This window comes from Pituophis catenifer, unplaced genomic scaffold (genome assembly GCF_029215685.1).
Source record: "Pituophis catenifer annectens isolate HBS135680 unplaced genomic scaffold, rPitCat1.0.hap2 SCAF_2, whole genome shotgun sequence".
In the NCBI taxonomy this organism is placed as follows: Eukaryota; Metazoa; Chordata; class Lepidosauria; order Squamata; family Colubridae; genus Pituophis; species Pituophis catenifer.
The window spans coordinates 126,119,644-126,146,243 of NW_027256882.1; the positions used below are offsets into that span (position 1 = coordinate 126,119,644).

Genomic DNA, 26,600 nt, shown 5'->3' on the forward strand with positions numbered 1-26,600 from the left:
TATATGCAGAAATTGAGATGGTGATGCTTTTCCTTGTACAGGAATCATTGGAGAGGCAACTATTTATGATGCTGCATATTTCTTTGTTCACTTCTTTGTAAATCAAATTTATAGGCTGTCCCACTTGCGGTGACTCTGGTCAGCATATAGTTTAAAAAGATCTTGACTTGTATTGTTCTTTACACATTAGTCTATATTCACATTACTTGTTCTTGGCTCAGTCTGTTCACTGGAGTGCCGTACTAATGTGTAGACCAGTCATTCGTTTTTTCCATATTCATAAGAAGCCTCTGCTTTCTACCCAGTACTGATAGTGCTGGTGGAGTTACTGGATCTTTCTCTGTGTGGTATCTTCTGTTGAATTGCTACCTATTGGATGGTCATTGCTGCAAGAAGAGCTCTAGAATCCAATTCTGGCTGCCCTGTCTTCCTCTGCTTAGCTGGAGTTTTGCAGGGAAGAGTTGGGTGGGGGAAACTAGTTGTTTAGTTTAAATGTTTATGTAGAAGGAGGAATTAAATAAAAACTGTTCGTCAAAAGCACAAGTAAATTAAGCAGCTTATTGTTTCCAATGAGATGATGGTCACTGGCCCAGGCAATTTTAAAGGATGGTGAATCAAATTCGTGAAGAAATGAAGTCATCAGTGGCCACCAGATTTTTTTTTTAAAATTTGTTTGACCACCAATCTCAACAAGTGCCTCTAGATGGCAAACAAAATTAAAACAACAAAAAATTACAATAATACAAAACTAAAATTCATAGTGACAGAAAAATCATATAATCACTAAAAAAATAACCGAGAAAAAGGTTCTTGGACACCCTCAATGCTCCAGGCCTGCGCACAGAATCATGTCTTTAAGGACTTACAAAAAGCCAGCATGATTTCTGCCTGATTTCTGGAGGGAGAATGTTCCACAGAACAGGTGCCATGGCAGAAAAGGCATATTTTCTAGGCCTAACCAACCAGCATTCCTTAGCTGACAGGACCCAAAGTACATCCATCCTCCCTGATCAGTTCAGTTGAGTAGAAACAACTGGGGAGAGAGAGTCCCTCAATTGGACCATTCCCAAGTCATGAAAAGCTTTAAAGGTGACATCCAGCACTTTGAATTACACTTGGAAGCACATTGGAACCCATTGCAGCTAGTAGTGATATTAGATACTTGTAGCTGCCTAGAGCCAAGATGAATATGCATAACTTTGATCAAGCAAGGGTAGATTTAGTTTATTGCCATGTCATCCTTGCACCTAGCAATCATGTGATTTATCTTTTTGCACTATAGCCATGATATTGCCTTCCTCTTATCTGCTGGGCATGAGTGAAACAGACTTAAAAATTCCTTAGCTGTATCAGCATTAACTAGTGTTTTCCCTCTTATTCCATCACTGTCCAAGGCCACTCTCCAGTGTGTATCAAATCTTTAGTCTTTGTCATGTTGGAAGGGTTCTAAAAAAGTTGCATAGGTAGTTTTCAACAGATAAATATAATTGCATAATCACAATACACTTAAGTGGCAGGGTTTTGTTTAAAAAAAAAACAAATTAAGTTTTTAAAATGCTGTCATTACAGTTTTTAGCGACTTCTCTGGATCTACTTAATTTCCATGCATTCTTTTGACAGAAGTGGCTTTGTGGTGTGGGTGGTTTTTTTTTTTTTCTTTAAGAGCTAGAAGGGCTTTTTAATTATTGTCACCTGCTTTTATTCTGATCCTTACTATTTGCTTCTGTTTTACCATTGTTTCATTTGAAAATATTATCTACGCTAAAAGGCAGTCTCAAAACATTTTAAATAAAGCCACTCCAAACAAAAACCGAGCAGAATTTTCCCCCATTTTGGGAGGTACATGTGACAAAAAATTTGTTTGCTTACATTCTGCAGGCCAGGAACAAAAATAATAAAATAAAATTGCCAGGGTTATAAAATATTGCAGTTATTGGCATTGATTGGTTGCTTGTATGTTTTGTATTGCTCCTTCTTAAAAGTATACAACAAATAAATATAATAATATAATCTTTAAAAAGGACTATTGCAACCACAAGACTTCAGTGAGTGATTTTGCAGTTTCTTAAGGAACGGTTAGAGAAACCTTTGAGGAAGATGTCGAAATGCGAAGCTTCTCCTCCAGATCCCCTTTTTCTTGGAATATTTGTCATTTCTAGGGAGGTAGCATTTCTAAATATAACACCCTCACAAAGTGGACCCTATTGTTTGCAAATCATGAGGACAGAGGAGGATGGGAGCTATAGACCAAGATGTTAGGAAGCACCTCATTTGCAAAGGCTGTTAGCAGAAAATTGATTAAGCGAGTGGACCATGTAGATGTGTGGCAGCAGTATCTCTCCTATTGAATTTTGTAAGCTAAGATTATTTGCATTCATAGGCATACACTGTAGCATAGTTGACAAGGAAAAACATCAAACTGCATTCTTTGTCATTCTTTTTTCCCTCCCTCTCTTGTGAAAAAAATGGCTTTGTACTTTCCAGCAAGTAATGTCTTCAACATGGGTGACAATTTAGAGCCTGTTACTCCATGGTGATAAATGGAACAAGAAGATAGCACTTCTGTTTCATTGCATAAGTGTTGAGAAAGAATCCTATTTTTGTTTCTTTAACTCGTAAAACAACAAAGGAACAAAAGCCCTTATGCTGGAAATGTGGATCTAAAAAGGAAAGTTCCATATTTACATTGTTCAGCATCCGTTCTCATTCACCTCTGTGGCACTAGACTACTTTGCACAAGTAGAGAATAGTAAGGCATGCTAGTTTATCGAGAATATAATATTGTTAAGTTTGGCACCTGTTTCATTTATTTCATTTAAACATACAATATAGGAAAGGAATTTCCCCTTTCGATTCAGGAAACTATTTCACCACCTTGAGTCGCAATACCTATAACCAAGTGCTTTCTGTAATTGACCCATTTCTCACACAGCTGGTGGGTATTTCGTCTTATTTCTTCATACCAAACTGTTTCAACTCTTCATATTTTCAAGCTTTCTACATGAAGTGCTTGGTTCAAGTTCCAGTGGAGTTTAAGTCAGTTCTGTCATAACCTTTACAAAGTACTAGATTCCACCCCCCACCCCGCTTAATCTGTTTGGAAGCAAAAATACTAAAAAACCTGAGAAATTCAGCAGGAAGGTGGGAGGTGGAATGCTTTTCACAGACTGTAGGTTGTACATGTTGGTTTGTCTGACCTTTTATCTGATGATTTTGGGTTGGTGTATAAGATATGCAGAAGGCCATATTATGTGTTTTTGGAAGCTGAAGAAGATGGTATAAATATCATGTATGAACTGATCTGTTTTCTCTGTCTCCTCCCTTCCCTCTTAATATAGAAAGTAAGTAATGAACCCATGAATTAGGCTTAACTCCTAGTGACTTATGTGAATATGCATTGACTTTTGGCAGCAGCATAAATGTGGTTTGCCCATTGCCTCCTTTCAGGATGTCCCCCCCCACTTCCCACTCTAGTCTACAGCCCTGAAATTCTCATTCAAGTCAAAACCAAACCTAGCCTTGCTTTGCTTGGGAGTCCAGACAAGGTCAGCCTCCTGCTATCGCTTGACAAATCTCTAATTATTTCTCCATATTAGATATTTTCAGTTTCCTGTAATTTTCTTTCTCATATTTTGATAATTTTTCTATTTTACTTTAATTGTATACATTAGAAGTGGAAAAGAGACTTTAAAATGGCCTACAAAATATACAAATTCAGAGAAATCTTTATATTGTGATTGATCAGGAAGGAAGATTGAGATTTATGGTGGATAGATTGATAAGTGTGTATGCTATAAAAAGTCACATGCTTTAGGCAATCACAAGGGGGAAAAAAGATGTAGATCATTTCTATGGTGCCTTTAGAGAAGTAAGGGGTGTGATACACACCTGGAAAAGACAGTGTACAATTCTGTTCTGGAATTTTTAAAAATTGATGTTTCATAAGTTTTAAAAAAGTTACAGATAAATTCAGTGAAAAGCGAACAGTCTGTTTTCAGATGCCAGTCATCATGCCATGCAAACAAGAGGCTGTCCTGCTTTATAGATTCTCCATTGGCACATGGTCAGCCTTTGTAGGAAATACTGCTGAACTTCTGTGATCCAATACAGGTGAATCTGATGATCGAAAACTCTTTCTTTAGTGGGATTTCTCTAAATTGACAGTAATTTGAGAAAAACACCTATTTTTTTTTCTTATTTTCAGCTTGGAAGACCTGACAGGTTGCAAATTAATAATAAGGATATTTCATAAATGGGGGGGGGACTGTAGTCTTAAATACACATTTCGATTTACAATTAAGAAATAGTCCTAGTCAAACTGTGCCATCTCAACTCATTCTGAATAATTTAGCAAAATTATTTTCAACTGGAAACAAGTAACTAGAAAGAAAGACTGTAAAAATTGCCATTAACGTGAATATTTAAATATTTCAACTACATTTTGTTTGATCTTATCAGTGTGTCTTTTGATATAGTTCTTTTATGCAGATGTTCTGTCTTCTCCCATTCCAGATTGGTAGAAAAGTTTCCTTTATTTTGGATCACATGGTTTGTCACACTGCTATAATTACTACAGCTGATTTTTTTCTTTTTTTAATTCTTCAGCTCTGTAGAATTAGTAGACAAGTTTATTTTCATGTTTGCAAGTATTCTTATCTTAACTCAATTCCTCGCTTAAAGGCCTACCAAGGGAAAAGATGGCTTGACATCTTTTCAGCTACTTCATTGGACCCCTCTGGGATCTTTCTGCACACGAGCAATCAAAGAACATATCTTAAACTACAGATGAAGATGAGAAAGTGCAAGCACTGTTCTTTACTTTTTTATGAAGAATGATTTTAGTTATATTTTTTTTGTTACTGCACATCAGAGTGATTTTTAATTTTTAACCCTGATTTTCAAGGTTCTAAGGCAAGAGAAAAGAAAACGGTTGTAGAGCACCTTCAAACCATTTTTAAAGGAATGGGGACTGGCAAAAGTAATATTGAAGTCAAGAGTTTACATGCATAAAATACAAAATAAATAGATCCGGGTGGGTCAAAATTAGGTGTGTATTAATCAATCCGTCTGTGATAGGCAATGCATCTCTTAAGAGTTCCTGATTATTGATTCCCAGTAGTATAAAAATGCTAAGCTTAACATTCTGTACAAACCAGACACCTTTTTCTAAGTTTTTGTGCAGTTCTGCAGTATGTACAGTGTTGACTTTAGTTTTACAACCTCTGATCTGTAGTTCTTTTATTGCATGGGCAGATGGCACAATAATAGGCAATAATTTGGCAATGCTTATGAGTTACTCTATGACTTTCTCTTCAGCCGTTGGTTTTGTGTGTTTCAAATAGGCCTCTGGGATCTAAACAAAACAAGGACCCATAAGCCTGACACATGCTCAGTGTTGAATTAGATGACTAATTCATTTCAAGCGTATGTTTCAAGTGATGTTACACTAGCTGTTCAATAAAATTGGTGGAATTGTTAGTGCTTATTATTGTAGATGCAATTTCCTTATATAATGCTACATTAAACTGAGTCTTGTGTCGAGTTTGGTCAATGTTCATTTCCATGCCAGCTAGAGTTTTGAGACGTTTCAGTTGTTTCCCATCTTTATTGTATAGTTGTTAAGAAATAAAATTATAATTTACTGCATGCTAATTCTATGCATTAATATAGATGTTCCCCTCCATTCTTGTCATTTTTAAGTGGGGGGGAAAGAGCAAATTGTTAGAATTAGCAGCTTGCAAATTAGCATTCTCCAAATATGGACTTTAGCCTCTGTAATCCATAGCCAAATGCTTAGAAGATACACTGGTTGGTAATTATGAGAATTCAACATATCTGGAAATTACCAGATACAGAAAATGTTTTTTTTTAATGTATTACTCCAGTGACATTTTAACAACTCTTAATGGCTAAGAGTTACATTCTTAGGAGCTCATTTGTTGAAGGGCCTGAAGTAACACGTACACCGTGTACTTTCATTTATCCACAACAGCAATGAGTTATTTTAGAAAAGAAGATATTAAACCCTTTCAAGTGTTTGGCATCCAGTGGAATGCCTCTCTCAATGCATTCCATTTAGTTTCTCCTTTAAAATAGGCACAATTCTTATATTTATGTAAATCAATAGCAAGAACTTTTCTGCTTAGTTTGTCTCCTGTGGGATTCATTTGCGGACCTAGGATCGGACAAGTTAACATAAGTGTGCAGGCAACTAAAAGTGTTGGTTGCAGGTGTAGCCCATAAAATTTTCCCACCCATACATAACTCTCTGGTTATGTGGGATCATATAATGGAAAAATAATTCCCACACTATTTTTTTTTATTTGATTTATATGCTGCCCTTCTCCGGAGACTCAGGGTGGCTTACAATGTGCTAAGCAATAGCCTTCATCCTTTTGTATATTTATACAAAGTCATCTTATTGCCCCCACAACTGGGTCCTCAATTTACCTACCTTAGAAAGGATGGAAGGCTGAGTCAACCTTGAGCCTGGCGAGATTTGAACCTGCAGTAATTGCAGGCAGCTGGTCTTAATAACAGGGTGCTTTAGACCACTGTACTACAAAGGCTCTTTAATGAATTAATACTATGAAATGTAACATTTTTCATAGCTTTCTCCTGGTGTTGCATTTCAGAACTTTTTCATCTTCTCAAGAAATCTCCCTGATCTCTCTCTCACAGACACTTTCATACCACATCAGCCTCTAATCAAGGACTACCCATAAAGCAAATATTTTATTTTTCCCAAAAGAGATACCCATTGCGATACTTGAGATCCTATTGCGCAAGAAGAGAAACTGGACATGGAACAGGAAAAACACTACTTCCAAATTCCTTATATGAAAGCTGCTTAGAACATTCTTTATCTTCATAGTTTGCCCTTTAGTCACATTTGGAATTTGCTTTCATTGGTTTCAACATAAACTCTAATAGGCAGGATACTCTGATGGACATCCCGCTGAAGTATCTTGAGTCATGAGATATACTGTATGTGTGGGAATTGAGATTTAATCTGGACACCAGAAACACAGCTGGTCTTTACTTCTAAAAAAAAAAAAAGTATGAGATTGAGCTGAAATATTTAAGCAGTATCATCTCTCTAATTTTGATCATCATGATCCTCTGTGTCTGTATGGACCAACTTTCCAGAAAATTAGTTTTGTTAACTAATTACTATAGTCTGTCGAACATGATAGAATAGGAATGTTGGTGGGTTTTGGAAATAAGGGGAAGAGCATCACTAACAAAAGATTTATTCTTATTCAACACTGATCTACAATATGGATGTCTCTTTGCTTTTCATTTTAATATTTCTAGATGTCAAATGAGAATATAGAATACCGGGTAAAAAATGTTTATTTTTAGCCTGTAAACAAAGCTTTGATTACAAAGCACAAGAAGATTGGGCAGCCCTTTAAAAAAAAGAGGTTGTGGAGATAACTGGACATACAAAGATTTTTTTACAAATAATTAAAGATAGCCATTTTTAGATAACAAGAATTCTATTCAGGTATAACCATGGTTAGAATATGTTAGCCATTTATAACCACAATAATTAATGAACTACGTGCCAATGTATTAATGTCAGTAAAATAAGTCTAGCTCATTGTGTCAGATATTATACAATGCTATGCTGTAGGGATAATAAATACTTTTTATTTATTTAATTTCTATAGCCACCCATCTCAACTGGTGAGTGAAATATATCATAAAAATGAACAATAAAACAATTAGAACAGTTCAGAATAAATATATATGGTTGCTGAGTAGGACTACTGCCATACATGTTGATATATCCAAATAAACAGGACCCTTAAAATACTTGATCTGGCCCCAAAACCAGGTCTTCATGGACTTACGAAAAGCTATCAGGGTCAGAGTCATTCTTATTTCTGAAAAGAGAAGTTCCAGAGGGAGTTCAGAAGAGAAGGCTTATCTCCTAGTCCCTGCAGCTGACATCTCTGAACTGATGGGATTTGTAATTTGCCCAATCTGATGGACCAAATTGGACAGGTAAAAAACTGGGAGAAGACAGTTTCTCAGGTAATCTGGTCCCAAGCCATCAGAAGCTTTAACCAGAACCCTGAATTGCACCCAGGAACACACTGGCAAGCAATGCAACTCACACAGTAGTGGTTTTACGTGTGTCAAATTTACTACCCAGTGCAGCTGCATTTTGCACTATTTGAAGCTTCCAAAAATTTTCAGGGCAGCCTAATGTAGACTGTGTTGCAGTAATACAGACCAAGAGGTCAGGAGGCCATGAATAATTGTGAGCAAAGCCTCCCAGACTAGGAATGGGTGCAACTGGTGCACAACCTGGAAGTATGCAAAGGCCCTCCTAGCCATGGCTGCCACCTTCTCTTCTAGCAGAAGCCGTGAATCCAGGAGGACCCCCAAATTGTGCACCTTGTCGATCTGGGACAATGCCATCCCATTCAGGATCAGAGGTAGAAGAACCTTATCAGAATGCTTAAAGACCCATAGCCATTGCATCCTATCCAGGCCCCTGGACAGGACATCCACAGCATCATTCAAGCCCATGGTGGAGCTATAAAGCTGGGTTTTGACATATTGATGATACTTCACTCCAAACCATCGGATCACCAAGATTCCATGATTGATGGTATCCAAGGCTGCTGACAAGTCAAGAAGAGCAAGGATGGATGAATTACTCCCATCCTACTCTGACCAGAAGTCATCCAAGAGGTGACCCCTCCCAGTCAGCCTTAACCAGCCAAAAGGGCACAGATGTAAAATTGGTCAAGCATATGTCCACTATTATGTATTTTATACAGTTTATTTGGGCAAATGACTATGTATGACAAATGCATTATACATGACTGGGTCAGAGGCATAGATTTTTTTTATAGAACAATAATGGAGAACCTTTTGGGGTCTGCATGTCAAAAATGTGAAAATACCTAACTTGACTCTGCTGATATACCACATACAACAGTCATAGCTTTTTGCAATGGCAGTCCTAGAAGAATGTAGTTTGTGCAATTTATGAAAAATCCTATCTAAAGTTACAAGACACATCAAAATGAGATTCCCAAAGCCACAACAGGTAGATTTCCTATTAATTGGATAAAATTGAGGTATCAAGGTATATGAAAAGTGCTAAGGCGGAATAAATGCTTACAAAGGCTGACCAAGCCTTGCTGGAATGTATAGTAATATGTAGTTCTTGGATGCTGTAGTGTTATGTGTGGGCGTCTCACTACATTTCTGGAACTCTGGGCTAATCTGGACACCTAGATTTTAAATTGGGATTTTAAATTACTTTTAGTTCAGAAAGTAAACAGTTGCACTTGTGAAAGTTGATTTCTACATTTGAGTTTCTGGAGCAAGGTGCAACTGGTACTGGCATCTGTAACAAACCTGAATGGTGTCAAAATGATGACATGTTATATCTTTGCATGTATTAAGTTTATCCTTTGTGCATCATGACACAAGTACAATGCATGACATTTGCAGTGGGTTGACTGAATGATACAGCATTAGATAAAGATTGTAACAAATCCTTGTCTTGTTAAAAAGCAATCAACAAAAAAGTTGATGTGCATATGGTATGGAAATCTATTGGGATTAGTCCGATGTTTTCTAAACTTGGCAATTTAAAGATGTGTGGACTTGCTGGGGAATTTTAGGAAGTGAAGTTCACACATTTTAAAGTTGCCAAGTTTGAACACAGAACCCTGGACTAGAACAAAGAAATTCTGGCTAAATAAGAAATAAATAAGTATGTGCCTGTCATATGCTCCTCAACTATGAGAAGGTTCGTCCTATTTTTAAAGGGTCTTTTTTTCTACTTCATTTTTTTTTGGGAGGGGGGGAGAGAAATGGAAAGTCCTTGATGGGGTTTATTACAGAGAATGGGCATGAATCCAGATCATTGTTTTGTCCTTTTTAACATTTTCTGGCCTTAATAATAGTAAGAGCTAAAAAGGCTATTGTACTGCTTTATTTTATTCCTTTGGTTATTTTTCCCTTTGTCTTGTTTTATCATATAAATAAAGGCAAGAAAGAATTCACAAAAAAGTAGGTTGTGCAAATCCAAATCCTTTTGTAGGAACTGCTAATTTCCACATAGCTTTAAATAGGTCAAAGTGGTCCATGGAGTTGAGCTAATTCTATTCTCCCTTTTTAGACCAGTCGGAGTAAAGCCTGCTTTACATAAAGACTTTTTTAAAATATTCCTGCATCAAAACAGCACAATTGTGGTGTTTTATAGTGTTTGTTTGGAAAGGCCACTTAGCCACCCACGAGGCTCACAAATAGCCTCTGACTCAAATATCCAGGGTGGCTTTGAGTGAGTTTATAGTGTAAATTTATTGTCCTTTTGACAGCAATGTCCAAAGCCTCCTGTAAAGGTCGAAAAGAGGACAGGAGTATTAATTATAACTGATTTAGTTGTTTCCAATGTTAGTCACCTGTTGACATCCCAGCCTTGATAATAGCCTTCTGCAGCCTTCTTGCATACCCTTGTTTTCCCGCTGCCTTAGTCTGGGTCGGTACTTCTTCCTAGCATTCCATCAGTGATGTGGCTTATGTCTTAGCAGAGACAACTCTTGCTGCTGGTTGATAGCAACGATAAGGGTGTGACAACATGCCAGTGATCCTCACTGTACATTCAGGACTGGATTTACAAGCACTTTCAGCAATTATGCCTAGGAAGACTTGATATGTCTCTTTCATATGAAGAGATTTATGCCCCTAATCCCACCTTCCCCAAACAAGAATCTTGCTGGGGTATTGGACTGCAACACAATAATCCCCATTTCTCCTGTCCATTCCAACTAGAACTGAAAAGTACTCACTTCTTAATATGTCTTGTATACCTGATCTTTGCAAACACTTATCTTTGTAATCAGATGTCTATAGTTTTGCAAACAAAATAAGATATATTTTCAGATCATTGCTTATCTAAACAACGCAACCTCCCCCACCCCCCCAAAACCCAAGGAATAAGTCTAAAAGTAAATTCTAAACATTTGGAAGAAAGCAGGTAATCTTAATTTATTTTTATGGTTGGTTGAATTCTACAGCTAGAAGAGCTGGAAATAATGCTGTAATTTCCTGATTGTATACACCAATAGAAATAAAATCTGAACAATATTGTCCTGACTCTTCTCTCTTCTTTTCCTTTCCAGAATGGCTGCAATCTGTTCAAGCTTTGATGATACTTTCTGTCATCTTCAGTGTTAAGTCTTTATTCCTGTTCTTCTGCCAGCTCTTCACACTCACTAAAGGTGGACGTTTCTACCTTACTGGTATTTTCCAGATCCTTGCTGGTAAGTAGAGGGGACAAAAATGTGTGCTTTGGAATGCTTGCAAAGGGAAGAAAATCATGGCTGATAAAGAAAGCAGGATGACTCCATTCAAGCAGGAGTCTCTTGCAGCCTCTTACAACTTGGTGTTCTCCAAATAGGTTGCATTACGTGAATGCATCATCTTGAGTCAATTTCAGTAGCTTGCTAACAAAACACCCTTGTGTATCCACTTTGAAATGTGCTCTTAATTCAAGAGGATTTCTTCCACATAAAAATATAAGATTTCAACTTCAGTTGCTAATCGGATATGGATAATAGACCTGGAGATTCAATAGTTAATATTCTCTTTTAGCATTTCTATTTGAATATTTTGGTGCTGATATATGGCGGTTAGACTGGACCTAAACACCTGTCTACCAATGTATACTGGACTAGTGTGATAAATTTAAATCTATAATTTTCACTGAAGAAATAATCCTGCAGTGAATTCATTTGGGATGATAACAACAATAAGAACAAGATACAAGTTTTTCTTGTATCATCTTTTTCAGTATTTTGTATTGTGAAAGAAAACAGGAGTTTTTGCTCCATTGTAAGTGGGTCATCCCATCTTGGTATCTTATAGTAATAGATTTTCAGAGAGTTTGTAAATCCATGAAACTAAACATGTGCTTGGAGTTACCAGTATCTTACAGATTTTTATTCCTCCTGCCTCTGTTTGCACCCTTGCCAAAACATCTTGCATAAAACCCAATAAGAAAATTCTAGTGTCTCTATTGAAATGGACATTCAAATGAATTAATTTGAGAACTATTTAAAATAGGAATCAAACCAACAAGCTGAACAATGTTCAGCTACGGAATTTATATACAGTATATTTACTGGCCAATTAAAAATAGAAATAAATTGCCAGCCAAAGCTAAATTTTAAGGAAAAAAAATGAAATCTTGAAATAGCTATTTCTTTCCTTGTCTTTTAATACCAAGAACCATTACGCTGTCCCTCCCAAAAAATGCAGTTTAATTTCCTTTGAAGATGTTTCATCATACAGTATTAAGACATAAATATAGATCTAGGGAAAAAAAATTGAATTGGACTAGACTGATAACTATCTGTTTAGGAGAACATGTAAACTGAATAAAGTCTCCCTGCTTACACAGTAGAAGGAACAACATTTATCCAATGTACCTTCCTGCAATATTCTGGGCCAGTAATTAAACCTGTTGTATTAAAATGAGTTGAATATTATATGGTTGTTTTCCCTACTCTGATGCCTTACAGATACATTGGGCTGCGTCTCCCATATATTGGCTTTTTTTCAGGGCAGACTTCCCAGCTATTATATTCCATTTTTCAGCCTTGAAGTACTATCAAGTATAAGTTGCCAATTCAGCCAATGAGTTTGCTTATGATAGGATCTGGCTGAGAGTGTTATGTGCTGCTCAGTACACTTTGTGTCAGGAGCGAAGTTCTGTGTTGACTATCTTCATCTCCTTGTGCTCCAATCTAGCTACAGTTGAACATTCCATGTTTCTGTCCTTAAAAAGATTAATTTGTTTGTCTGTTTATTTATTTCTCCAGAATGGGAGCTGCCTTGGCTTAGATAAATTTACTTCCCCCCCCAAAAAAGGAGGGTATGAAATATATGTTTTTTCAAAATTCCTGGTGATGCTTCTTTGTAGCATTCCTCAGATGGTAGGGAGATGATGGTTCATTTGTGAACATTCTATCCATACCTTGTAATCATTGCTGGAATTATATACTGCTCAAAAAAAATAAAGGGAACACAAGCAGAAGACATCCGAGATCTGAATGAATGAAATAGCCTTATTAAATACTTTGTTCTTTACATACATACAGTATTTTATACACTGCTCAAACAACTAAAGGGAATACAAAACTACTGTATGTAACGAACAAAGTATTTAATAAGGCTATTTCATTCATTCAGATCTCGGATGTCTTCTGCTTGTGTTCCCTTTATTTTTTTGAGCAGTGTAGAATGTTCATGTTTCTTTGTAGTAGGATTAAGACTGGCCCTCACCCATATTTTTCCTATTTGCAATTTCATAGACAGGATTAATCTGAGGGAATGAAACTCAGTTTCTCTTGGGTGGAATATCTGAAAAGCATCTCCGGGCGGAGTCAGTGAGGCAGCACTGGTTTCAAGCCATCTACTATTTTATTTGGAAAAGCTTCTGCCCCAAAGCAACCTTTTGTTCTATGACTCAGCCTAGGAAGAGCAATGGTACAATGGTTGATTGGGAGTGATGTGGTTGCTGTGTAATTCAACCCCTGTGCCAAAAGGAATAGAATGTTGAGAGAGAGAGTCGTCTGATTTTGCTCCATATACAGTGTTTTCCCAGAAGAAACAAAGTGGATTCAGATAATCTGAAGAGCACATATGCATGTATAAGCTATCTGGTGGAAGAATGGGGATGGAAATAAGATCAGAACTAAGCACCTGACTTTTTAGAACATTTGCTTCTGTAATTACTATGTGTAAAATTAAGGGACCTTTATGCAAAAAAAGCCTTGATGCTATTAAGCATCAGGAGACAATAGCTTCTTTGACTTTGGTAAGGGGTTATGTGACTGAGATAACAGTCTCAAATTATGAGCATGATATTTTTAATTTTATTTGACTTTGAGACCACCCAATTCCATCTCTAAGCAGCTCATGGAATAAAAAAAATAAAACAAAATATAGTAAAAGGGAGCAAGGAAGAGCATATAGTAGTAACAAAATGGCAGAGCCAGACAACAACACAAACATGTCAAACACCCACAAGGAACTCCAGCCACCATAGCCCAATGACTCTCCCCTTTTGGAATCCAAACACAGGTAGTTCCTGAGTTAATATTGTCTAACGTAAGGACAACCTCTAGATATGAACAGGCTGCATATTATTATGGCAGATGGTATTCTCCTTCCTCAAGCCAACAAACTGCTGAAGTTTTGAGTTTTTAATATACAGCCTATTTTCAGCAGTGTCCAATGGTTCCTGAAAGCATTGTGTGGCTTCAGCGATTTGTCAGATGAAGGAAGGACAACATTGTCCACCATTTTAATAAAAGGCAGCCCATTTGTAAGTATGAATTATGACTTACACATATTTGAGTGAAAGAGTTAGAAACAGAGCTGGTTCTTAACTGGGGACTTCCTGTATTAAATTATGAGTTTGGATCACCTCACATTGTAAGTAATATTAATTCTGTTCTTTTTAAACATTCATTTTTTCCATTAGCAATTTAATAATCCAGGTAGGAGAACTTGGCAGAAATGTGATGAAAGAAATCCCTCTTCTTAACTTTGCAACCAGTAAAATGAAAGTCTTAGACCAAAAACCAAATTTTAAAAAGTCCCTTGACTTTTATTTGATGGTTCCCCAGCTCAAATCTATGCCTCATAACTTATGCACAAAGATATGCACAGCTCCAGAATCCTTATTTGATTGCTTCCATACAAGGATATTCAGAATGGGAGAAGCTAATTTGTGATATAAGAAGGGCCCCAGTTGAAAGAGCAAGGGGACAGAATGCCAGTGGAAAGATGACTGACTAGCATGCTGATAAAATGGAAGTCATCTGTCAATATGTGCTTCCAGTTTTGCAGCAATAGTTAGAGAAATATGAGAGGTGAATTTCAGTACTGCTATGGATCTGGAATAGAGGCCCGCAGCCTTTGCGTTGCATATACTCCTAGAAGAACTGTAGGAAAATAATCCCAAGTGCTACCTTTTGCAAGCAAGAAAGTATATGACACCCACCTGCCCAGTGAAACACCTTTCCCCACCCCCCTCAACACAGGCCAAAACTGAAGTTGAGTATTTCTGCTTAAAGTTACACATCCTTTCTCTGCTGCCCTTTCCACAGACAATCTCTGCCTCTCTTCTCTAAAGACTGTAGATTATTTATAAAATGGCCATTGCTCTGCTTTATTCCATTCCACCCAAGCAGAGAGACAATAGGTTTTGCTTGCAGAATGTGGGCTCTGTTTGTGGGTGTCCACTTGCTGGCCCAGAGAATGGGAGCTACATCAGCAGTTCATGAATTCAACACCTTCCTACTCATGCATTTTCTGCAAACAAAGGGGACAGTGTAGAGGGAAAGAAGGGCTCAAATATGACTGTGTTGAGGTGTAGGTGGTCCTGAGGCACATTGTAGGAACAGAAATAACTGGTGGCCCAGAGAGCAGGTTGTGGAATTGCAGAGATCAACGGAAAAGCCTTGTTCTGGACCATGAATAGAAGGGGCATTGTGTAGTCCTGGCAAACTCTGATGCTGGGCTTTCAGAAAAAGCAAAAGGGGTGAAAAGCCCATCGAGCTGGTGTTGCTGAGCTGGCAGTACAAAAAAGCTGACCTTAGTGACATTACTACACAGGGACCCAATTTGAGCAGCTTAAATGTTGATCTCAGGAGCTTAGATACTGGAGGCAGCAGGATGGAAAAATAGAAAAGTCAGGCTTGGCTTTACTGGTTATGATAAGGTAGGATTAACTACTGCGCTGGGGTTTGCAGAGCAGAGCTCCAACCAGATTGGAGTCCCTACTTAAAGGTAACAACCTGAACTTAAAAAGAGCACCTATCTATCTGCTGAACAAATGAAGAGTTTTTTTTTTTCAACTGAACAGTACAGAGTATCCTCTACATTACAGCACTAGGTCGTCTGTAACTGCTGGGACAATTGGGTTGGCCCTAAAGAAAATTTGGATGTTTTGAAAAGAGGGCTTTTAACGCAAGAGATAATGATGCCTTAAACACGGCTGCCAACTTCCTACCATTTCTTGAAGTCAAAGGGTTGGAATTGAGGGAAAGAGGGTGTTTCCTAAACCAAAGCATCATCTTTCTTGTTCTTCGGTCTCTTAATCATGGACTTGGTTGGTTGCTCATGTTCTCTCTCTCTCTTTCTCTCTTCTGCATTAGGCCTGTGCGTGATGAGTGCTGCGGCCATCTTCACCGTGAGGCACACAGAGTGGCATCCCTCCACAGACAACGTCTCCTTTGGCTTTGCCTACATTCTGTCCTGGGTGGCTTTCCCGCTGGCTATCCTTAGCGGGGTGATCTATGTCATCTTGAGGAAACGCGAGTGAAATGTCAAGGGAGGTCACTGAGACTTAGAGCCCTCAAGACAAGAGGTGTTGGCAAAATAGAAAATGAAAAACCAAACACTTTCTCCCTCCCCCCCCCAAACCACCAACCCCATCCACTCCCTTGCCCCTTCAAAACCCACAAAGATATTAAGGGAAAAAAAAGGAAGAAAGAGAGCTGAAAGAAGGATTACTGTATTCATTGGAGATGTATATAGTATCTATGGTTTAAAAAGCCTATTTATAACACTTTTTACATATATGTACAGAGTACTGTTTGCTTTTGTTTGTTGACCTGCCACCATGTCTAAAGCCTAAAAAAGTGCCTAAGAACTCTTAACTCCTAACAATGTAATGAGAATGCCGCTTTTTCCTCCCTATCTTTATGCTGTGGAAGCAAGCGGATCCCTCCTCCAAAGCTTTCCACTGTCAACCTCAAGCCAAGCCCAGTTTGAGAACCCTCCATCTGGCCCCTCCAGCTAAGTATGGTCTGGTACCCTGGCACCTGCCTTAGCCCATGTCTGCATTATGGCCCTTTTAACCAAATGATGGAGACCAAATGCTATACAGAAAGGGGAGGAACTTCTACCTGAAAGCAGATGGTGTATTAAGGGTGGGCGAGCCCAGCTTCTCAACTGCTTGGGATGATAACCAAGTTGTGGAGGATTGAATGAGGTACATTGCCTCAGTGATGCAACCCAAAGCTCTTTGCCACTGTTATCACCACCTAAAGCCACCTGGTATGATCACCCGAGTTCCTTGTAGGACAGAGGTGATGCAAAGAACCTGAATTAGGCCTCAGTCTTGGGAAGGAAGGAAATGTTTGCATATCTTAGATCAGCCAAGGCTAGCACGGAAGCTGAGTTAGTTGAAAGGGACACTACGGGCGGGATGATGATCTCAAATAAAAACCTCTGAGATTTTTAACTAGCTTAGTGGTTCTCCTTCAGCTATGCCACCTGATCTTCAGAAAAGACTTTCCTCTGTTTCCTGGAGAATAAGCAAAAGTGAAGCTTTCTAAGCTCTATGGTCCACCCTCGTCCCTTTCCCAAGATCCTCTGAAATCAAATACCAAATACGTGAAATGGTGCTATCTATTTACCATTCCTTATATCGCTAAGCCATTTAACCGTTGCTCACTGGAAATTGCGGTAACCATTTTGAGAAAAGCCAAGGAATAGGAATGATAAATAATTCTGTGTAATATATACAACCTATAACTGCTTTTGTATGTAGGAAAGTCGCTATCCATTATTATTATTACTATTTTTTTAATAAAGCACTTATAACCAAGGATTTTTTTTTTCTTGTTCCCTTCATGGGCAGAAGGGAAGTAAGCAACCTGTAGAGCTTACAGAATCTGCTGCCCCTCCCCCCAAAAAAGCTGCCTCTGTAACCTTTTTCTGTGCTTCCAGAGATGTCTGGGAATGAACTGTACAGGTGACCAGAGCAGTAAAGGCAATGCCATCTAATCCTAAGACTCCAGGCTTTATTATGCAATTATTTCTCTTTGCTTTTCTGATTTTATACCAGCTGTGTGGACTAAGAAGCAACAAAATAAAAGCCAGAATAACTCAAGTGCTTTGGCTTATATTGCATCTCAATCAATTGTTCTCAATTAGCCTTTTGACAAACTAATGACCTTCTTCACACAATGTGCTATAGGCTATGTTGGGGTTTGCTTAGTTTTAATTAATAGATGTTGGAAACGAATGAATTTGTGCTTCATTTAGTAAACCAAGACTAAGCCAATCCTAATGGATGTGGATTGGTATAGAAGATTTATTTGGTGCAACTTCTGGTTTTATTGATGGACTGTATAAACAGATTTGCATACTCCCATTAAGTCACATTTTTATTTCATAATATTTTACAAAATAAATCATAATTGTCTACATTCCCATCAAATATCCAAAATCAAACCAGACCACCTAGGCATCCTTATTTGTGGCTTACATTTTCTAGATCCATTCAACCACCATTGTGCTTAATACTGAGGACAGATGGACTTCATCATTATTGATTGAAGATGCTATAAAAACATTCATGTACAAAGAAACAACCCACTTTGAATTTTAGCAGAAGTGGTCTGATTTTGAATCCAAAATTCTGTGAATGCCAGTGCCTCAAACCTCCATTAACAAACTCATTATTTGTCTTCCACACTATGATAAGACGCCCTCAGTATTTGAGTATTTAAAGGGCTACCAAGCCCTTTAATCCCAATTTAGGATACCCATTAACCAGAGAATGGTGTAGCTTGGTTAGCATTCATAGAATCCCTACCTGCATATATCTCTGCACTCTGTAAAGCTACTCTGTTAATTTTAAGGGCATTCTTTTAATTTTCAAATTCAAGGCGATTTTAGATATTTTGAAACACTTGATGCAAGACTACCACAGATTTACAGACACTATTAATGCAGCTGTTGTATGGGGAGCTTGTGCTTGTAGATGGATAACAAGCCTACATCAGCAAGCCCCATCTTAACTTTAAGCATTTTCCTGACTGGATTAGCTGAATTTCTTGCTTCCTAAAAGGCACTGATAGTGTTTGTAGGACGCTAGGAATATACTGACTCATGTGAAGACCATATTGACAGTCTTCTCAATTGGTGTAGATTAGGAGTTTCGCAAGTTTTGTGAAAGATTCTGCACTTCCTTAGATAACCACAAGGGCACCTAGTGATCAGCTTTATCCTTTCTCCCTTTTCCAGGAGAAGTGGAACGAAAGAACTGAGGGAAAGGGAACTATTCAGCAGGTTCTGACAGGTTCTGGAGAATGGGTAGCGGAAAATTTGAGTAGTTCAGAGAACTGGCAAATACCACCTCTGGCTGGCCCCAGAGTGGGATGGGAATGGAGATTTTGCAATATCCTTCCCCTGTCATGCCCACCAAGTGTCAACAGAACCAGTAGTAAACAAATTTGAATTCCATCACTGGAACTGTTGCATTTTCACAAATCATTTCAGAAAAGGTTGACAAAAGTATTAAAACCAGTCACCCTCCCTGGGCAGGTTTTAGCAGCTTGTTCCTATTAAAAAGATATGGTGTGGGAGAAATCATCCAACTCTCAGGACTCCAAATAGAACAGCATATATGTCTGAAACTAGGAATCAGAGCTTTTTTTTTTTTTTTTTTTTTTTTTTTGGCCATGTGGGAAGATCAAGATGAGAAGAAATCAGGCTATGATTACCTTCAGGCAATTAAGATTCAGAAGTATGGCTCAACAGAAAAGTAGAATAAGACGAGAATGAAAGTGAGCAGTTTATCTAAATTCTTTAGTACCTCCAAGTCTTCCTAAACTCACCTATGTCCTGTAAACGAAAGCCTGCTCGTACCTCTGAATGCTACATACTCGGAACCATACACCTTTCTGGCAATGTTATCATGCCAGTTTGTGAATCTTGCAGTCCTTATGGTATTCAAAATGTATTTGAGATGCATAACACTCAATATATTAGAATTTGTTGCTTGATTTTTATTCCTGAAATTTTAGTAATTATTCTTCAGAGTCTGAGCTCTGCCCTGAAAGATATAGAGTTCTCCTCTGGCATGGGAAAGTTTTTTCTGGAATATCACTGAGAAACTATCAGTGCAAATTTATCAGAAACCAAGCCATCATTACTGACACCATTTTGATTCAGAAATGAATTTCCTCAGGACAAGCTTTTATTCACTTCACATTTTGTTGAACTTCAAAAATTCTTTGGAATGGTTTTCACATACAACACACATATACACTTATTTTTTTTTAATGATAGCAGCCTAGTAATGGTCATTTGATTTCTTAGTAGCAAGCTAAAATGTAATGAATGCCTGCCCTCTTGGGGAGAAATGTGGCACTACCACTCTTGTTCTTGAGAAAATGTGCATTCCATAAGGATTCCGAATTCCCTAAATACAATTAACAGATTAACAGAGTTGGAAGGGACCTTATAGGTCATCTAGTCCACACACACATACCCGCTCAAGCAGGAGACCCTACACCATTTTTGACAAATGGCAGTCCAATCTCTTCTTGAAAGCCTCCAGTGATGAAGCTCCCACAACTTCTGAAGACAAGCTGTTCCATTAATTGATTGTTCTCAATGTCAGAAAATTTCTTCTTATTTCCAGTTTAAATCTCTCCTTGGTCAGTTTCCATCCATTATTCCTTGTCTGGCCTTCAGGTGCTTTGGAAAAACAGCTTGACCCCATGCTTTCCGTGGCAGCCCCTCAAATATTGGAACACTGCTATCATATCTCCCCTGGTCCTTCTCTTCACTAGACTGGCTATGCCCAGTTCCTGTAACCGTTCTTCATATGTTTTAGTCTCCAGTCCCCTAATCATTCTGGTTGCTCTCCTCTGCACTTTTTCTAGAGTCTCAACATTTTTTTATAGTGTGGTGACCAAAACTGAACTCTAGGTGTGGTCTTACTAAGGCTTTGTAGAGTGGTATTAGTACCTCACTTGATCTTGATTGTATCCCTCTGTTATACAATTTAGGATTGCATTGGCATTTTTGGCTGCCGCTGCACATTGCTTGCTTATATTTAGCTAGTTGTCCACTAAAACTCCAAGATCCCTCTCACAGTCACTGCTATTAAGCCTGGTTTCACCCAGTTTGTATGTGTACTTTTGGTTTTTCTTACCTAAGTGTAGGATTTTACTTTTCTCTACATTAAATTTCATTTTGTTAGATAGTTTTCGAGCCTATCTTCTAGGGTGTTAGCTATTCCTGCCAGCTTGCAAATTTGGCAAGTTCCCCTTCTATTCCCCCATTTAAGTCGTTTATGAAAAAGATTTAGATGATAGGTTCCACCGAGATTTGAACTCAGATCGCTGGATTCAGAGTCCAGAGTGCTAACCATTACACCATGGAACCACAAAAGTGCAAGCATGTTCTCTTCTTTATAAAATGTGTTTTTTTTTAAAAAAAGTAATAGAATCACATTTTCCAAATTACTCCTTGTGAAGAGTGAAAACACAAGTAAATTTTTCAGTAGGTTTTTTTGTTGTTTTAGATATATAGAGAATACAATCTTTACAAATCCTTTTGTAAGAATTCTCGTTATGTGTAGCCAAGTAATATACTTTGTTCATTTTTTTGAAACTTGTATCAGTAGACAACTATGCTAAATGCCTAGAAGTCAGAAACTGCTGCTTTGAATGGGTATAGCTTCTATTCCTCTAGGCAACAAAGCATCACAAAGGAACTTTCAATAGATCTCTACATTTATATACATCTATAGGCTCCTTCTAATGAGAGGTCATCTTCTTTGATGCCTGCACAGCAACAAAAAATGGTTAGAAAAGTCAAGTGTCAGTGATAGACTGCTATGCAACTCCCTACCACAAAGTTGGTTAATGGACAATTTTAAGAAGAAACTATCAGGGATGGGTTCTACTTACCTTTACTACCAGTTCGCAATGGGGCAGAAGCATTTTCATGACGTCAGGGTCAGTGGGCGGGGCCTCCCGCCAGTTTTACTACTGGTTCTATAGAACCGGTGCGAACGGGGGCAACCCACCACTGGAAACTATATATATAAAATCATGGTCAAATTAACTATGGCAGCTAGCAATGTCTCTCTACATACCACTTATTCGAAATGGCTGTTGATTTCTATCCTGCTTGTGAGCTTCCTACAGACATCTGATTGACTAGCGTGGGACACATTGCATTAATAGGATTTTTGATCGGATAGAGTAAAGCTTATTTCATTCTTCTGGAGGTAAGAAGCCAATAAATTGATGTGCTCTATTTGGTATCACGTTGGTACCAGGAACAACAACTCAAGAGAATTAAGATGCTATTTTTAGTTTATTAGGACATTCCCATTTAAAATGCTGATAACAGCTACAAAGAGAACAAACATTTATTAACATTGGAGCCAGCCAATCTATGTATGGTTGGACTTTGTGACCACATTTCTATACAAATATGTTTAATTGTTCCTGTATAGAAATAGATTTTGAATAAGTATCAGAATTTGCTGGATCTTTAAAATCTCCACAGATATCTATAACTGACTCTATGGCAGCCACAGAAAAATATCTGGAAATGAAAGTCACAGCAAGACATGAGAGACTTAAGCAATACATAAAGGGAGACAGAATACTTCTTTGGAAAGATTATTTCATGTACATTGCACCATAAATCTATACAAAATAATCCTTTACAAACTTAAGTTTTGTACTTGTAAAATACACATACATAATAGATTTAGCTTTCATTTATAATTCTGATTCGGAGGATTTTCCCGAGCTTTGGAGTAAAAGAATGCCACAACTGTTTCAAAATTATTGTCACTTAAAAAAAAAACAGACCAGTGCTGTGAATTAAATGTAAACAAATGCTATCTAACCAATAGGGGGTGCTCTTGACCATGTATCTTTCAGTAATATCATTTAGAAGCCAATGAGTTTCAGAATAGCCTTGAATTTGCAAAAACTGAGATTTAATTTGCTTAAGGTAGTTTATATTTCAGTTCATACACTGTACTAAGATTTAGTTTTGACTTAGTGTGTCATTAAATATAGACTCCTGTGTTTTATTCAGCAAACTATGGCCGAGCAAATCACAGCTTACACTCAGTGTAAATTTACACTCAGTGTAAATTTAAGAATTTGTCTTTATTCATTCTTTAATACCTCCCCCAATCTGGTATTCTCTGGAACTATTCTTCACATGCATTACACTTCACTTTAGTTATATCAGATGGCTCAGCAGTTAAAGATGCTGTCAGCTGGAAAGCTGACAGGCCAGGTTAGAAACCCAAGTGCCTTCAGATAATGCTGGCTCCCTCGGCTAAGAAATGGAGTGTCAACCCTATGGGTGGATTACTTGGAACTCTGACACGGAGATGATAACCACCCCCGACAGTCAGAATCAACTGGACAGGGAAAACTTTTAGCTTTTAGTAATATCACAGCCATTTTGGTTGGGAATTCTGGAAGTCAAAAATCCATCCCCTCTGGAGAGCATTGGATTGGGCAAGATTGGTCTATTCTTACTGACAGAAATTCTCAAAGACTGAATCGATAGAGGTGAGGGCTTTGTTAGATAGAAACACATGATTTTCACAGGTTCTTGAAATGAATCGGTACCATGGAAGAGATAAGATGTTGAACTAGAAATAGAAAGACCAACATTAACATTTGTACCATTTGGAAGATCGCTGGATGGCTTTCATCTTTCCGCTCAGCCTATCTCCTACAGTTATAGTTGACTCATCCACACTTCACATATTTGTTCTATGATTCAGTCCTACTTTGAACACAATTACCTCAAAGTACTTCTTTTATACCAAACACAAGTTAATATTCAATGCATAGTCCTTGAGCAAACATTCATGCTTGATCCTATCTCATACTGTTTGACCATACACACTTGTTAAATAATCTACTCTTATTGAATATTTATGTTGTTGTTTTTTTGTCCCATGTCCAACTCCCGCATCTGTTTAACAAAGCAGGAAAATATTTTATACCAACCTGTTTTTGCTTCTTTTAACAAACATAATTTTTTCACAAATATACTATGTCTGCATTTGTACATCTGAATTTTTTTCCATTAATTTCTTCATATTTATTCAATGTTCTTCCAAGGTACACAGATGGTGTAACTTGGAATTGTTTGCTCAGTTTTCCTCATCACACTCAAGTGCTTTGATCTTGGATATAATACGTTTTAGATCCAAACTGCTAGTTATATCATACAATATTTTTAATACTTAGTTAAAATGATTTTGAGTGAATGTTCTCAGCCCTCACCCTGGTATTATTTTAATTCAAAACTATAAACACATTTATGTCCCCATCAATATACTTCTAATATTATCATAAGCATTCCTTATACATATATCTATAAATACATTAAACAAATAAAGGAATCTTGTCCTACATCCTGTTTAAAATTAGGCCTTTTGTTAAACATTCCATTCTTTTCATGAACATGCTTAACGTTCATTATACTGGATGTTGCTGAATTTATATTAAGTGACATACCTTCAAATCTGTACAAAACATTCCATAATTCGGACCTATTCATGTGTTTTCTGTACAGGTAGTCCTCGACTTATGACCACAATTGAGCCCAAAATTTATGTTAAGCAAGACTGTTGTTAAGTGAGTTTTGTCCCATTTTATGACTTTTCTTGCCACAGTCATTAAGTGAATCACTGTAGTTGTTAAGGTAGTAACATGGTTCTTAAGTGAGTCAGGCTTCTCCTTGACTTTGCTTGTCTGAAGGTCACAAAAGGGGATCACATGTAGTGGTGGGTTTCAAATTTTTTTACTACTGGTTCTGTAGTTGTGGCTTGGTGGGCATGGCAGGGGAAGGTTACTGCAAAATCCCCATTTCCTCCCGATCAGCTGGGACTCGGGAGGCAGAGAATAGATGGGAGCGGGGCCAGTCAGAATGTTTACTACCGGTTCTCCAAACTACTCAAAATTTCCACTACCGGTTCTCCAGAACTAGTCAGAACCTGCTGAAATCCACCTCTGATCACATGACTCCAAGAGATTGCAATATATTTATGACATAATGTGTTTATGACACTGCAACACATTTATGACATGATATTTATAAGTCAGTTGCCAAGTGTCTGAATTTTGATCATGTGACCGTGAGAATGCTGCAACAATCATAAGTGTGAAAAATGGTCATAAGTCACTTTTTTCAATGCCTTTGTAACTTTGAACGGCCATTATACAAACTATTGTAAATCAAGTACTACCTGTATGCTTTCTAGAACAACAAATATACAACAATCTTTGTATATAACAAATATACAACAATCCTCTCACTCAAAAATTCCCAATGACCTGCCAAAGAGCACAAACGGAGCTCTCTACATGGGGCTCCCCTTGAGGTGCACCCGGAGGCTCCAACTGGCGCAGAGTGTGGCCGCATGGGTGGTTATGGGAGCAACATGGCGTTCCCATGTAACACATCTCCTGCGCGAGCTGCACTGGCTCCCGGTGGTCTTCCGTGTGCGCTTCAAGGTCTTGGTTACCACCTTTAGAGCGCTCCATGGCTTAGGACCTGGTTACTTACGGGACCGCCTGCTGCCACTAGTAGCCTCCCACTGGCCGGTACGCTCTCATAGAGAGGGCCTCCTCTGGGTGCCGTTGGCCAAACAATGTCAACTGGCAGTCCCCAGGGGGAGAGCCTTCTCTGTGGGAGCACCTACTATCTGGAATGAGCTCCCCCCAGAGATATGGAGGATCCCGGATCTACGCACCTTCCGCCGCGCTCTCAAGAACTTTTTATTCCATCAGGCTGGCCTGGCCTAACTGTTTCCCTTTTTTCCCTTTTTAAAATGTAAATTTTAATTCCTTTTTAATTTATTGGGGTGTTTTAAATCTGTCTTCGGCCAAATTGTTTAATTCGATTTTATTCAGTTTTAAATTTTGTATTTATGTTTTTATCCTGTGGCTGTTCACCGCCCTGAGTCCTTCGGGAGTAGGGAGGTATACAAATCAAATAAAACTAAACTAAACTAAACTAAATCTTGAATGCCCAACAACCTCCTGGGATGGGATATAGCCTCATTTTGCTTTCCATATTTCACTCATTGCTTCCTCTTGTACCTAATCAAATTCTTCCAAAATTTTCCCAGCAATTAATAAACTAATCGCTCTGTAAAATTGTCATTCACTTTAGTTATGGGATATGGAGGTGTCTTCATACAGTTAATACAGTAAAGGGAAAATATGAAGTAGATTATACAGACAATAGCAGGAGGAAAATACCCCCCCTCAAAACAAAATCCTGAAATGATCTAACAATAGTATGAGTTGTTACAATCACTTTAGTTATAAACTGGTCTGAACTGTTTCTTAACTACAATAACAGAAGAACGACTATAAAGAATGCAGTTGCTGTAGAGCTTTTAGAAAAGTGGTGCACACAAAACATGATGCAACCTTGCCTAGTTATTCAAAATAAATTATATGAATAGCAGTTAAATGAATACAAAACCTATATATTTACTCTTGTTTCTATCTGAGCATCTTTTCCTTTTGCTTGAGACATTTTCTGCTGTGCCAAATTTGTTCTGCAACTGTCATATATGTTTTCTGGAATTATACCTAATAACAATATATGTGGTTGCAATTCAAATTTTATTCTTAGGATTATTATTATTTAAATATTTTGATGTATTTCTTTTCATACAGTACTTTTGAGTTTTTTGACATAACCACCACATGGGTAACAAGCAATATGTATCAATACCTATTATT

The 26,600-nt window shown here is 37.8% G+C and overlaps 1 protein-coding gene and 1 non-coding gene across 3 annotated transcripts in view; one reads left to right on the top strand and one right to left on the bottom strand.

The window, feature by feature from the left end:
* Window positions 1-17,659, top strand: part of PMP22 (peripheral myelin protein 22) — a 30,148-nt gene extending 12,489 nt beyond the window's left edge. For both annotated transcript variants that reach the window (XM_070934523.1, XM_070934524.1), the window contains exons 4-5: window positions 11,157-11,297; window positions 16,203-17,659. In XM_070934523.1, the coding sequence (XP_070790624.1) occupies window positions 11,157-11,297; window positions 16,203-16,369 (308 nt within the window). In that variant the 3' untranslated portion in view covers window positions 16,370-17,659. The remainder of the gene's footprint in view (window positions 1-11,156; window positions 11,298-16,202) is intronic.
* A 3,503-nt stretch (window positions 17,660-21,162) lies between these two features.
* On the bottom strand, window positions 21,163-21,234 carry TRNAQ-CUG (transfer RNA glutamine (anticodon CUG)). Its single transcript has one exon. It is a non-coding gene; the product is annotated as a tRNA-Gln (tRNA).
* Between the last annotated feature and the right edge of the window lie 5,366 nt (window positions 21,235-26,600).